General features: G+C 38.3%; 1 protein-coding gene across 3 annotated transcripts in view; it reads right to left on the bottom strand.

Moving 5' to 3' along the window:
• WDR25 (WD repeat domain 25) overlaps positions 1-15,741 on the bottom strand; it is an 84,824-nt gene that overhangs the window by 21,525 nt on the left and 47,558 nt on the right. For 2 of the 3 annotated variants that reach the window (XM_027673980.1, XM_027673982.1), the window contains 3 exons: positions 4,604-4,774; positions 2,249-2,389; positions 1,212-1,865 (listed from right to left, as the gene is read on the bottom strand). In XM_027673980.1, coding sequence (XP_027529781.1) covers positions 1,644-1,865; positions 2,249-2,389; positions 4,604-4,774 — 534 coding nt within the window. In that variant the 3' untranslated portion in view covers positions 1,212-1,643. Of the gene's footprint in view, positions 1-1,211; positions 1,866-2,248; positions 2,390-4,603; positions 4,775-15,741 lie in introns of those variants that run through there. The other variant, XM_027673981.1, reaches the window with a different exon arrangement.

Genomic DNA, 15,741 nt, shown 5'->3' with positions numbered 1-15,741 from the left:
CCAGATCATCAATAAAGATATTAAACAGAACTGGGCCCAACACTGATCCCAGGGGGACACCACTAGTGAGCGGCCGCCCACCGGATGCAGCCCCGTTCACCACCACTGTCTGGGCCTGGCCCTCCAGCCAGTTCCTAACCCAGCACAGAGTGCCCCTGTCCAGGCCGTGGGCTGCAGCTTTTTCAGGAGTATGCTGTGGGAGACGGTGTCCAAGGCTTTGCTGAAGTCCAGGTAGACACATCCACAGCCTTCCCCTCACCCACCAGGTGGGTCACCTGATCATAAAAGGAGATCAGGTTGGTGAGACAGGACCTGCCCTTCCTAAACACTGGGCTGGCTGAGTCTGATCCCTTATCCATCCTGTATGTGTTGTGTGATTGCACTTAGGATGATCTGCCCCATAACATTGAGATCAGGCTGATGGGCCTGTAGTTTCCCTGATTCTCCTTGCAGCCCTTTTTGTGGATCAGCATGACATTTGCCAACTTCTAATCATCCGGGACCTCCCCAGCGAGCCAGGACTGTTGGTAAATGATGGAGAGCGGCTTGGTGAGCTCTTCTGCCAGCTCCCTCATCACCCTTGGGTGGATCCCATCTGGTCCCATAGACTTGTGGGGATCCAAGTGTCTCAGCAGGTCACTAACTGTTTCCTCCTGGATTACAGAGGGGCTACCAGCTCCAGAGGCCAGTTGTCCTGAGGACAACCTGTCTTACTGTTGAAAACTGAGGCAAAGAAGGTGTTAAGTACCTCAGCCTTTTCCTCATCTTTGATAACTATCTTCCCGCCCATGTCCAATAAAGAATGGAGGTTTTCCTTGTCCCTCCTTTTGCTATTGATGTATCTGTAGAAAGACTTTTTGTTATCCTTAACAGAAGTGGCAAGATTAAGTTCAAGTTGTGCCTTCGTCTCTCTAATTTTCTTTCTACAAGACCTAATTACATTCCTAAACTCTTCCTGAGTAGCCAGCCTTTTTTCCATAATCGGTAAGCTCTCTTTTTTACCCTAATTTCCTTCAAAATCTCCCCACCGGCTTGCTGGGAGAGCCCACTCCTGTGTGTTCAAGACTTGCTTCTTGAAGCATGTTCATCCCTCCTGGACGCCTTTGTTTTCAAGGGTTGTTTCCCAGGGTACACCCTGAACCAGTCTTCTGAATAGGCCGAAATCTGCCCTCTGGAAGTCCAGCATAGAGGTTTTATTGATGGCCCTCCTTGCATCCCTGAGTATAAGATTTGGACTTGATGATCTTAAAGGTCTTTCCCAATGTAAATGATTCTATGATTCTATGACAAAACCTGGTTTAAGAAAACTGCATTGAAAAGATAACATAATAAGAGCAATAATTTTCTTAAGTTTAGGCACTCAAACCAGGGTTGGATTAGATGAGCACCAGAAGATTGACACAAAAGGGTCAGAAATTTGCCACCAGGGCTGAGGAAGAGAGTAGGACCACTTCTTTGCTCAGCAGTTAACCACAAGACCATCTTCACTGCATTATGAAAGCATACACTTAGAGGTCATAGAAGAAAAGACTGTATCTCCTGCTTACAACACATCACAACAAAAATTCACATTGCATAACCTGGTTTATTTCCTAAGCCTTTAACAGACTAACAGAAGACATCCTGAAAATTAACCCTCCTTGTTATTGCCAGATCTTGATTTCTCCAGCCCAATCACAGGTTGCAAGGAGTGATGGCAAGACTGGGTGAAATATTGCACTCACACAAGCTTCTTTATGTGCAGACAAAGTGCGAATAATCCTGGAAGTATGATAGTTGTAGAAAAACACTTTGCCATCTGAACTTCCTGTCACCAAAAGTGTTCCATCTGGAGAAAATTCACAGCCCACTGCAAATCCTTCCACCTGTGAAAATCAATAACAGTGTAATTCTTGATGCTGATTAGAAAAGTTCATTGTGGTATACTGAAAATTAATATAGTACCAAAAAAAAGTATCTTTAAATAAATATACACTAAAGACTTCTCCAGGTGTTTATTAAGACACAGCTACACTACAAACTTGTTTAATCAAGCTATTAAGCATTCATAAAGTCTTGTAATAACTATTTTCTTCAGACTGCATATGATTCAAAATACACTGGCACACAGGAAAGCAAATGAACCCAATTAATATCTATCACTGATTTACAATAAAACACTATTAGCAGATATATTAAGAAGCAGAGGTACTTTGCTATCTATCTTCCTTTTAAACTTGGATACTGAGTTCCTGGTGAAGAAGGATACCTTATGTCCTTCATATCTTTTCTTTTTGTTGATCCGGTATGGTCGCTGTGCAGAAAACAAAGCCATGTAGTTCCCGTTTGTCTGAGCAACAAACATAGACTCTTTTGGGTGCAGAGACAGACTTGGGCAAGTGTAACGCTCCTGAAAATAATTTTAAAGAAAGTTTTGTTGTATGAAACAAAAGATTTGCTCAAATGATTCAAGTTATCTTTTGATATATTTGAGAGCCCATAAAAGGCAAAAGTCTTATACATAAGTCTCCTTTCCATAGCATACATTATATAAAGTTACTTAACTCATTACAAACCACTGCAAGTCTTACATCAAGACAAATGCTAAATCAAATCTCTACCTCAATTTCCCAGATATTGACCAAAATCCCATATCTCTCTAAACCATAATTATACTGCAGAATAATTGAAGAAAGATAATTCCAACCAGATGGTTCTCAATCATCCTCTTCCTGCCAAGGAAAACCAAAGTTTGAACATGAAAGTGAATCCTCTTCTCCCATATCCCTTCCTCCACAGTCATACTGTGCTTTCCATGCTACTTTGTACAGTTCTCGAATCCTCCATCCTCTCAGTTCTGGCCACACTGACAGGAACAGAAACTACCTCATGGAAAGAGACACATTTCTTCACCTCACTCTTATAAAAAAAAAGAATAAAAAGGATCATTATTAGCCTTCTTATGACAGTGATGTAGGCTGCTGCTGGCTGTAAATTCATAAATATCTGCAATAATTAATAAGACTTGGTTTTACTCTAGAGTTCCTATTTAAGACTGAATTAAGATTACTTCCAGAACTCTGCATGGGGACTCCATCAGAAATCAACTGCTCTCACAAGGCTTCCACTACTAGGTCCAAACCTCTTCTAGTTTCAGCCTAATCTAAAGATACAGTGCTGAATTTTGATACCATGAATACGAATTAAGTGGGATGCATCAGCATGTGAAGAATACCAGGCTGACAGTGACCACTGGACACCACGGGCTATGTGGTAGAGCAGGAAGAACATCAGACCGGTTTTGTAGTGTGATTTGGAAGTGAAGGACTGGGAAGGAAGTTCTGGGTACTATAAGGTATTGGGCACAATGCACTGCATGTGTTTCCAGGAAGAAACTGGGGCTAACAGTATGGGATCAGAAAGCACAATGCAATCTGCAGGAGCACTGTGCTGTCATGCTGGGGATGCTGTAGTAATGGATTATCTTAGAGCTCTTAACTATTCATTTGTTAATGCAGACAAGCAATAGATCAAGTCCTGTTGGGATCTACTCTATTTGGAGAGATGAAGGGTTTTCTCCCACCTCGAAGGTGGGAGAAGGTTTCAACGGTGAAATTCAGAAGAGTGAAGCAGAGTGTGCAAAATCATTACCAAGTTTTGTTTATTCACAGTGCAGAAAAGGGGGTGCAGGTGAGAAGTCTATTTCAGAGATGCTGTAGTCATGAGAAGGGGTGAGGGCAGATTGTTTATTTATTTGTTGCTCCTTGATGCTGAACCTGTCTGGTCTGTAATTTATATATTCACAGTTGGATTTTTTTTCTTCCTATTGTCTATTGAAGATGTTGATAGATCCAAAGACAAAGACATAACTATGGAAATTAAACATGAAACAATCCCATTAAATCATCAACTATATGTCTTTGTCAGCAGAGAACTGTTCATTTTAGCCAAAAAGCATCTATATACAATCCAATCATATTATATTACATAGGATATTAGCCTTGGGTTACCAAAAAAGACCCAGGGAGTTGAAATTATCTATTAACTTCCTTGGTAATCTCCTTTGAAGCCATTAGTCTTTCTAGACAATTTAGTCCGTTAAATGTCTTGCTTGGATAGATGACTGAGAGAAACACTGCACCTGCACTGATAAATGCAAATTTTGCCTCTGTGATTATGCTGTACTAGGTATCTGTATGCATGTATCAGGTTGCTATTACTATGTGAATATTAAACTCAACTTCTCAATAGCCCTCAGTGCAGCTGATGAAAAATGTATGAAATAGTGTGGGAAAAGAAATGTGGCACTATAGCAACTCCTGCCATGTACCACTGGCAAACGAGAATGACACTGCAGAGTCCTTGCCTAAATATAGCTCAGATGTCAGTGAATTAACATTGAAATGTAAATATTTTAAACAGGAGGAGATCTCTCAGTCTTCAAGGTCATTTTTTAAGAACAATTAAGAGCTACATGTGAAAACAAAGCAAGTCATCAACTTACATGAAGAGCATCTTATACATCATACAATGATCTTATTGAAAATCAAAAGGTTTTTCTTACTACATTGACAAGCACGAAATACTAAAACATGATCTAAACAATACTAGTTGTTAATCTTACATGAAAAATCTGGTTGGAGATTTTTGCAGCACTTTGGAAATCCCATGCAATGATGGTACGATCAGCTGAGTCCCGGCTTACTGCATCTGTGCTTGTAAGAAACTCTCTTCCTTCAGGGAGAAAGAGTATATCCAAAGTCTGTTGTACTGCAGCTTTGTACACTCTTAACACCTAGTGGATAAAAGACTTTGTTATTTTTTGACAGATTAGAACACAATAACCTATGTTTTACATCTTTGTATTAATAACTATCTCCATTAAATCATATATTATTTTTAAATATTAAAAAGTAACGCAATTTAAAATGTTGAAGTACTAGTGTATTAAATAGCTTGGTCAATGTATATAAAGAGTCAACATACAGGAAAATTAAATGAGATTTTAATAAAGCATCAGTTTGTACAACTTAAATATTATGTTTATATATACATAAGATTCTGTTGTAAATTACCAAGGAATAACAGTTAAATCCAGAAAGAGCTCTAAACAACACAAAGTTGTGGAGCTGGGTCTACACAAGGTCCCTTTTATATTATGAACTCTTCTTGATTCCCTAGAAGAGGCAAAAGAATCTTTGGCAGCAAACTGGCCAACTTGGTGAGCTGGGTTTTAAACTGAAGAACTCGGGGGAATCGGAGAGTCCAAAGTGGCAATGCTACACACACCATTGCAATCAGCTGGGGAATAAGCCAGGCCAATCAGAGCAGCAACAAATGTCCCTTAGCTGCCTCCCAAGATGAGAACCAGAACACCAGCCACCTCAACGCACACACCCTAGGAACAACCAGGAGGAACTGGAGCTCTGTGCACAGACAGAAAGTTATGATATAATGGGAATAACTGAAACATGGTGAGACAAATCACATGACTGAAGGATCACAATGGGTGGCTACTATAGGCTGTTTGATAAAGAGAGGCGGGGAAGAAGAGAAGGAGTCACACTCCATGTTTGTGGGAGCCCTATCGAATGCCTCTGCATCAATATAGGAAGTGTCATCTCCAAGGCAGCATGAAGTCCAAAAACGTGACTGGAAAAGCCAGCATGAATTCACCAAACGCAAATTGTGCTCGACAACAAAGTAACCTGCTTGGTTGATGTGGGGTTAGCAGTGGACATTGACTACCTGCATTTCTCCAAGGATTTCGATACAGTTTCCCACTGTCTCCTCCTAGAGAAATTTATGTTGTTGTGGTCTAGACCAATGTGGGCGAGGCCCTGGCTGGCAGGAAGCACCCAGAGAATGGTGCTAAATTGCTCCTTTCAAACTCGTAACCTGCCACAAGTGAGGTCCCTCAGGGATTGATATTGGGTCCAATGCTGTTTATTATCTTCGTAAGTGATCTGGAAGATGGGATCAAGTGTGCCCTGACGTAGTTTGCCAATGATACCAAACTGAGTGGGGAAGTGGACACTTCAGAAGGGAGAGCCACCCTGCAGGAAGACCTGGATAGGCTGGAAGACTGGGCTAGCAAGAGTCTTATGAAGTGCAATAAGGACAAGTGTAAGGTCTTGCATATGGGAAAATATAATCCAGGAGTGCAGCACATACTGTGATCTACCTGGCTGGGCAGCAGCTCTGTGGAAATGGACCTGGGGGTCCTCATGGACAACAAGCTCAACATGAGTGAACAGTATAGAGCTGCAGCAAAGAAAGCCAACTGGATGCTGGTTGGTATCAACACGGGCACCCCTAGTAGACATTTGTCATTGTCCCACTAGTCAGCTCTTGTCAAGTCACACCTGGAACACTGTGTTCAGTTTTGTCCCCACTATAAAAAAGACATGTGGACAGGCTGGAGAGGAACCAGAGATGGGTAACAAAGGTGACCAAAGGGCTGGGCAGCTGCTATATGAAGAAAGGCAGAGAGAACCAGGCTTCTTCAGCCTTGAGAAAAGAAGGCTTAGAAGAGACCTTATAACCATGTTCCAGTATTTAAAGGATGGCTACATAGATGATGGAGACCCCCTTTTTACAAAGAGTTACATGGAAAAGAGGAAGGGTAATGGGTACAAGTTACTCCCGGAGAGATTCCAATTGTACACAAAAAGTGGGTTAGATCCATGCAGAAATGGCTACTCAGCCACAGGATTCTGAATATTTTAACAGCCTGTAAGATGGATCTTAAAATTAAGACATATTTTGAACTATTCTAAGGAATACATGAACAATTTGAATTTCCTTTCTTTCCATCTTCCTTCATGAAATTCTGTATCTATGTTGTCTAATTTGAATTTTGCAAATCAATACTTTTGCTTTCTTTTTTCTCTCATTTGCCTCTAGTGAAGAAAAACTTCAAGGCAAGTGGCCAGATCAAAGCACACCATCTCTCTGAATATGGTGATCCTTGAAACTAGGACACTGGAAGACTCCTAGTTATTAACATCTAAATCTCTCTCTCTCTCAAAGATAGCTAAAACATAGCAGCCTGCACTTCTGACGGGGTGTTCAGGGGTTAGTCCTTCTTCTAATGTCACTAGAAAAACCAAGAGAGCAGAGAAAGTGCTTGAAGCATTATACTGACTCTTAACTTTGTGAGGCATTTCAGTGCCTATCTTACACCCCTAACATTGCCAGGAACTACTGACTTCAGGGTCCAGACCTTTTGCAGATACCATAAGCACATATATTTTTTTAAAAAAAACCCAACCAAACAAACAATTTTCAGACATCACAGTGAAATATCCTGGATTACACCTCTGTTTTATACTTTCACCAATAAAAGAAAAATCATTTAAAGTATCAAACACAGCATGAGAATGTCTTGATTTATTGCCTCAAGCTAAAAATTCTGTGACTGTTGGGAAATGTTCAGAACTAGCTGATCCTGCTTTAGGGTAGCGATTTACTGGTTCATCTCCTGAGGTCCCTTCCAGCTCTGATTCCTGTGATCTCGGCATGTACAAGGGTGGCAGCAGCAGCTGCTCCAACTGCTTTTCACAGGCTTTGAGAAATGCACAGTTTAGAAACATGCTGTTTGTATTCGGTGAAGAACCTCAGCCGTGCAAGCACCCTACACACTCTGTAATAACAGCGACAAGACATAAACCTGCAAACTCAAAAAACTGGCATACTCCTCAGCAATCTGCCTGCATTTTTAAGATAGTGAATAGACAAATGTGTTACTTCCTCTCATCAGATTTTTCAGCCTTAGAATCTGCATAATATACAAAGCAATTAAACTTTGTAAAGCCAAAAGGGATATTTCCATATTTATAGCCTCCACTTTCTCTATGGAGAAATCACCATGCACAGATATTTCTTCACAGAGTTATAAAAGGAAGTCCATAGTTCATTAGTAAAGTAGAAAATTAAGCTATTTTGCAGGAGCAAAAACGAAAAAAAAAAAGAAACTAAACTAAAAAAAACCCACAAAATATAATAGCTGTCTGGAATGAGAAATGGAAAACCATACAGAAACCTGAGAGCTGTAAGGACTGCAGGAGAAGAATAAAGTTAAATTGAGAGGAGTGGACACAAAAGGCTCTACCACCCTGACAGACTGAGAAGGCAACTACTGAGCAGCAGAGACCTTCAGAGAAGTGACAAGTCCCAACCAGAGAGTCAGAAAACCAGAGTGCAGAGCAGCACAAATGTGTAGAAACAGAGACAGAAGCAAAGGCCAATTAGTGGTGGGAAATGAAGAACGACGATATAGAGCAATAAATGACAACAAAGTTCCAAACGGTGATTCATGGCAGTGATTCTTTAATATTTTCCTGTTTTAAAGAAGAAAATCACAGACATATTGTTTGGGTCTTTATCACCTAAAAAAACCCCCAAACTTGTGAAATATGGGTACATATGCATATCCACAGTGGTAGACATGAGGGTACACATGCACTGTGTCCAGTATTGTTAAGGGTTTAGGTTTTGGACTTATTTTTAACAGTCTTTGGAGCAACAGACATCTTTCAGTAAGGAACAGGAAGATGTTGTGAAGTTGTGCACCTACTTTTATTTTTTGCTGAAAACCTGTTGGGCTCTTACAGAAACTGCCACTATCAATTTCAACATTTTCAATAGTAATCATTAAATAATATTTTCTTGTCTGCTATTTGTTAGATATAACAAAATTACCTGTGTATCTTAGCTTTGCAACAGGAAACTGTCTTTATAAAAATTACTACAAAAGACCTTTTTTTTCTATATGTTTGATACATACCTGAGAAAAACCATGCTGTTCAATCTTCAAACTACACAGTAAGAACTGACTCGGAGAACAGCAAACTAACACTTTGAATAGCAGTCGGGAATAAGATATACTTAGTATTTAAATTGCCCCATGAAGACATCTTTCAAAAATAACTAATTGCAACATCCCTACTCAGAAAAGTATTCATAATTAAACCTGCTTTATTCTACCTTAGACAATTAATTCATGACATGCCTGAGGAACTTACTTATTTGGGGAAAGCACCAGTTGGCCTACCCTGCTGGCTTAAGTCTGTTAATAACACCTTCTCCTCTTTTTCTATTTGCAGATTTATCACCCACAAGCACTGGAAAACCACAGTCCACTTCTTCAATCTAAGCATTTTCTGGACATAAAAGAATTCATTTCAAAGGAAGGACTAATAGTTTCTGGTGTCAACACAATCCAACATAATAACAAAGCTTCTTCACTAAGGCAAGAGTTCATGGCTGCAGGCATTCGACAAGAGAGGTAATTTAGGCAAATTAAATCAGCTTCAAACAGATTCTTATGGTCCTGGTGATTTGGAAAGCATGCTGTGATGCTGAATTCAAGGTATATATTTCAGAGGGGTGTTCTATAATACGTCTGTGCAATAAAGCACATGCAATGCCTAGTATTTGGTTTGAAATCTCAAAGCCTCCACACAAGCAATTCAGAAGCTGTTCCTTGCCCCAGCTCTGTGCTGGTCACCTGTAATCTATGTGCACTGCACTTTTCAAAAAGTCACTCAAGTTTTATGCCAGTGACGAGAAAGAAATGTGGGTTTTTTATAGTCCTTGCCCTGGGAATCAGTAGATGAGGTCTCAAAACAAATCTAACAGGACTACTGGCAATCTGGCTGGTCATTAAAAAAATCCTTAATCAGTCAGTGCCATGGCTTCCAATCTGTAAAAGTGGGAATATCTTTTCTTCCACTTCTCATCCTATCTTTTTAGATTGCATACTTTGGCTTGGAACTGCCTCTTCCTACTGGAATGTTGGGTAATTAATGCAATGCGGGACTCATTTAAGTTTCTTCTGTGAAACAGTGCTACACCATTACCAGTAATAAAAAGTACATTTTAACTTAAAAGAAAGGTTATTTTTGCACAAGATAGAAGCTTTTTTAACTATTGCAGTGCAAGTCATTTATGTCAATCTATCTAGACAGTAAAGTTTGAGGCAGAGGGTTATTTGGTTTTCAGCTATTTTAGCTATGTGTTCACAACAAAACCACAACCACATGACAAATCTAATTTATGCCTCTGACCCCCACCTGAAAACGATAATGACAATTTTAAACAAAACACATGACACTATCATAGGCAAGAAGATCAAGCATACTACAGTCTTATGCTCTTTTGAAGTGTTTTAGCAGAAGACTGCTGTATTTGTCTTTATCCAGTTGAAAAAAATACTTTTTTTCTCTTTGTAACTGCTCTGCTTTCAGGGACACAGCTCAAGATTATCAAGGGGTCTTGAGAATCATTAAAAGGAAAGAGAGTCTGATTAAGATTGTTTGACCTTACTCTGGTATTGATCTCTAAGACTTTAGATATGAACAATGTACACTTTTGGTTTTTTGAAGTCAATTTCAGATTGCTTGAGAAAGCACAAGAATCTTGTGATAGAGGGTGTCAACCATTTATTAGGGGGAAAAAATTATTTTCCATCAGATTTTTTTATTTAAAATTATTTTCCCATCTCAAATAGGACAAGAAGTGAAATCCACATATAGGAAAGACACAGGAAGATACAGAATGGCTTTTCTGTGAGGAACTCACAGACCCTTTAGTGCAAAATCAAGGAATTTTTAGTACAGAAATGAGATGACTGGAATTTGAAAGAATCAGAAATTAATTCTGAGCAGCATGGAGAAGGTGAATGGTTTCTTCCATTTTAAGACTTTAGACTGCAAACAAGTAGAAGGCAGCTTCAAAACACACAGAACGAGATGCTTCTTTGAACACTACATATTTAAGCTGAATTCCTTGCTACAGGAAGTTGAAGATGTAAAAAGATCAAGAACAACCCATTCCACAGCATGAAAACTCAAAGGGATCCATGAAAGACAAAAAGGCAGGAGGCCCTCAAACTGTAAGTTAGAAACGCCTGGATAACCATTGCTGGGAATTGTGATAAATAAGTTTCCTGCGCTTTTCTATTCTTGTTTTGCAAAAGCATATTGGTCACTGCTGGGGGTGTAAAATGTGTCTTGAAATGGGCTGAAACCGGAACAGCTCTTCCCTGATAGCTTCTCACTTGAATACTCCCGCCCCAAAAGGAGACATGTTTCGTTCCTGGCTCATTTCAGTCTCTCTAGCAGCAGTTGCTCCAGGAGCGATGGTACACACACCACCACGTGAAGCTTCCAAATAAACACAGCAGGACTGCTCACCTATCTGCTACAGACACAGAAAATGTGCCTTCACATTCAGAAAGGACCCCTGAATGTTAAAACTGAAAAAAAAATGCCATTATGCAAGAAAAAATATACCCCCACCATATTTCTTTGAACTTTTTGTTCGTGGATTCAGAAAGGATTTCTCTGAGAAGAATAACTTTAGTTTTCTAAAGCACTGCATAAATCATCTTATTTTAATTACCTTGTTCTTCCTAATACCACCAGTACATGACAATGTATTGGCTGTTTCTATAGAAACCAGAAGTGCAAGTAGCTCCACCAATTTCTACAGCCTTTTTTCATATTTATATGCTATCCAGAGACAAATTCATTAGGGTCTCCTAAATACAACATAAAATAACTGCATCTCATCTGAAAGAAATTGCAATAGAATGTTTCCAAGGAAACAAATGCAGTGCACTTGTACTCTATTAATTTTTTTAACTGTGCTTTAATGGCTTAGGCTTATTTCTTTATAAACTCAAGTGTGGAGAAATAGCTCAGCAACATAAAAAGCATCTCTTTAATATTTTTCTTTTTAAGCATAAAGCTGTAGATGGTAGTTACAATTTTATAGCTAAACAATGTTCAGAGTAATAAACCAAGATGGGGGGTTGTGAGAGGGAAACTGTTGTTACTCTGCCTTGACCTCTGTTAATAATAAAACTTTGCAGTTCATTTCAAGAGTAATTTTAAAAGCTTGAAAGAACAGCTTCCATTATTTTTTTTCTAGTTAATTTGTTCTATATCTTATAAGACCTCAATTTCAGAAATGGAAAATTCTGTGTAAATCTTCAAATTTACCTTTTCCTTAAATTTGCCTTAACTTTATATGCATCTTTTTTCAAACTTTCCTTATGTCCTGACAAAATTTTGTTATTAATCCCAAAAGGTTGAACCTTTCTATTCCTTTGTACTCTTTCCATTTTTAATGTCATTTCTGTTTTTCCTTCATAATGCTCTATTTTTGTTTATATTGATTTTGCTAACACAACACTTTCTGTAACAAACATTTTCCAAAAATAAAATAATAAACATTGCCTCCATTTAGAGCCATGCCTGAAGCACTTCATTAAATTCCTCCCAGTATATTTCTTTTCTTGAGATCTTCCATTTAGCCAGTTTTCTCCTTACACAGTACCCAGGTTAGTTCCTGCCTTCTCCAGCTTCTCTAGTTCTTCTATCAAAGTCCAACATCATAAAGTGACATCAAGTAAGCTTCACACAGTCAACCTTCACTTAACTCTGATAATTTTTTAAATGTCATTTATTCTTATATCTGTAAATAATCTTTCCTTCAAAGCTTTTTCCTTCTGTGGCTGTCAGGTCATATTACTGGGTCTCCACTACCTGATGCCCTTCCTCTCTTTTCCTCCTTGTTTAACATAAGCAGTGGATTTGCATTTATGTAAGTCTAAGATCTTCAAATATTGCTTAAGGACCAGAGCCACAGCCCTGCCACCTTCCACTTATTCCCTCTCTAGAGTACTACATGGTGCTTCATCAGCACATCTGACAGTTATAGCAGAAAAACTCTTGCTAAAGCTCCAACAGACCTCAGTGGTTTGTGACAGAACACATGAACATCAACAGATGAGGTCAGAAACAGAGTACATCCATCAGTTGAGTAAATTATTCCTCTGTTTTTAATAGAATCCAGAAACTATGTTAGTGATGTTAGTGATCTCCATAATTTTAAAGTCCCTTGCATTTCTGTATGCACATGATAAAGAACCAGTTCTTGAATGCTTACAAAATGTTAAGAGTTTTATCAAAGCAAAATGTAAATAAAAGGTAAAATATGCAAAACTCAAAAAATAATTATATGGATACATTTAGAAAATTTAAATGAGAACATTTAGATGCAAGTCTTGAGTGCTGTATGTCCTTTCAGCAGAGCTAACAGCATCCTTGCTCTACACTATACAAGCCTTGCTGACACATGTAAATAAATTGTTTCAATTCAGTTTGACTATTCACTCATGATATAAGGAACTTTATCTCCTTTAAAAGTATTATCAGTATAACGCAACTACCGTTGTAGTCTTGCTCTGATAGTACATCTGTGTAAGCTTAGAAACCTAAATTAAAAAGCAAAAAAAATTATCTGTAGTTATATTTCCTTTAGTGAACACAATAAGGTCCTTATTGCTGAGCTAAAGGATACAAATCTCAACCCTTTGTTCTCTTTGGTATTTCAAGGCATATTAAAATTTCAGGTAGAATAAGTGGTTGGAATATATATTGTATGCTGTCTGAAAAGCTAATGTAGATCATCAGTAATGAAGGGTTACTGTGCTGGCTTGTGCTAAACATCTTAAGAAATTCTTCCACAGCTCAGAGAAAGGAAATACTTCTAAATTACATATCTACTTTAAGGTCTCAGGGTTATTGCACCTTTCTTTTTACAGGGCATTTTACAGGGTTTGTCTAGGTTCAGCTCCAAGGTCCAAAGATCCCATGGGGGCTGTTTAATATGATGCTCTCTCCTTGGTTGACACTGAAGATTCTTTTTTTTTTAAACATAGCAGCTCACTCCCAAGTTTTCTGGTCTTTTCATAAAGTCTCTATAAACATTCTTCAAATGTTTCATAAATTCAATCAATCTGTTATACAGCAATATAAGATCTCCAGAATAATCTCTTCACCAGAGAGACAAAACTGGGTTTAACACAAACAAAAATACCACTATAATAAATCTCTACAGGCTATTCATCTGCCTCTTTTATTCTTCTTTTTTTCAGGCTTTGACTACTTGTCCCTGTAATTGTGAGATGCCTGTATACTTTACATTTCACTGAGCTGTTAACAAGCTGTTCCATCCATTCATTTCTCTGAAGTATATTGCTTAGCTTTATTTTAAAGATTTAAATTCCCTCATTGTTCTTTCATTCTTTGTCTTGCTTAATACCCAATGCTACATTTGAAACCACTTTGCCTATTTGCTCAACAGAACAGGGATAGCAATAAGTATCTTTCAATATTCCTCCTTTTTCTTTTATATCTGCCTCTCTGATTAATAGCCTAATGTATATTTCTGTGGTGGTTTAAACCCAGCCAGCAACTAAGAACCATGCAGCCACTCGCTCATTCCCCTTGTATCAGGAGTGAACTGTCAAACTGAGTAGAAAAGATTAATTTACACAAGTCCCCAAGATTTGCACTGTGTAAAGCAGAGACGCTATTAGCTGTCCTAAAATTTCTCAACGTTTTAGTAGCTGAAAGGTTGCCTCAAACCTACCTTGACACATTTTCTCTGGGACTTGGAAACCCAATTTTTGTACCACATTCTAGTGATTAATAAATATCAGTAATTTATGCTCATAAATTTATGGCCCTGGTCAGAAGTACTAATTTTAAAAAATACCACTATCAGCTATTCTATGTCATTTTTCAAAAGCAGAAAGCACCAGTGTGGCACACTAGCATAAAGAAACCCATTTAAACTACTGCACGTATGCATAACTAGACAATATTTTCACTATTTCTCATTCTACATCTGTGATGCCTAATGTTCTGCTCTGAATTTCCACAAAAAATCCACTTACTTCCTGATATACAATTATCATTTTGCCTCAGAGTTAATTTTAAGACATGTTAAAACACAGGAGTACATCCTAAAGAATGACCCCTGAAACTGAATTATCAGCCAATGCTGAAATTGAGTTTTCAACGTGCAGTGAGTAACAAGATTCAGACTCCTGATGTAGGGCACTCACTCTATTGATAAAATATGCTGCAAAACCTGAAAAGGCTATCAGGAGTATGATGATGGGAACAAAAAGAATCATTAGTTCACCCACACATCATTCCAAGCTGAATGACAGGTTAACACACTTGAAAGAACAGGCAAAACAGGAAAATCTTGTTATGAATTAGGATGAAAGCACTTGAAAGATATAAAGGTTGTTTGCATCAAAATTGAAGCAAAGTGGCAAGAAGCCTCAGACATTTTTTTCAGTTAAGAGCAAAATGTACTTGTCGGGACAGGATAAATTTCAAAATATTGGCCAGGACACTGCCTAGTCTTAACTATGGCTATAACAGTGTAAGATAGAAAAGATATGTGAATAAAGATAACAATATAAGCTGAAAGCAGGAACACCTGAAAAACTCATTGAAATACCCACACTAGGGAGAAGCAGACATGAGATAGTGATGCTGCTGATAGTTCATGTCTAACCAACATAGGGTTCTATGGCTGAGAGTTTGAAATGTAACTACATTATTTTACAGCAATGATCTATAGGTGATACTCACTACTCTGCAACAAGCAGCCATAAAAAATCAGATAGGAGTTTGATATTTTACCCCTTTTCTCCACTCACCTATGACCTTCCACATCCACTCAGTACACACACACACACAGAGTTCTTCAAATTTTAAAACCAGTACAAATCTAGGTGACTAACAGTCTATCACTGAGCTACAGCTACCTTAGATGGGGGGATAAAAAATAATAAAAGAATAATAGAAGCTCTCTCCCCCTTTTAGAAATGTTTCAGAGTAAGAGAGTGAACCACACTGCTGCTTTAGACAATCACAGTACATAAAAATT

Source organism: Neopelma chrysocephalum, unplaced genomic scaffold, assembly GCF_003984885.1.
Source record: "Neopelma chrysocephalum unplaced genomic scaffold, ASM398488v2 Primary Assembly neopelma1_24, whole genome shotgun sequence".
NCBI classification, from domain to species: Eukaryota; Metazoa; Chordata; class Aves; order Passeriformes; family Pipridae; genus Neopelma; species Neopelma chrysocephalum.
The sequence above is the reverse complement of the archived record's forward strand: the minus strand, read 5'-3'. Positions and strand labels throughout refer to the sequence as shown.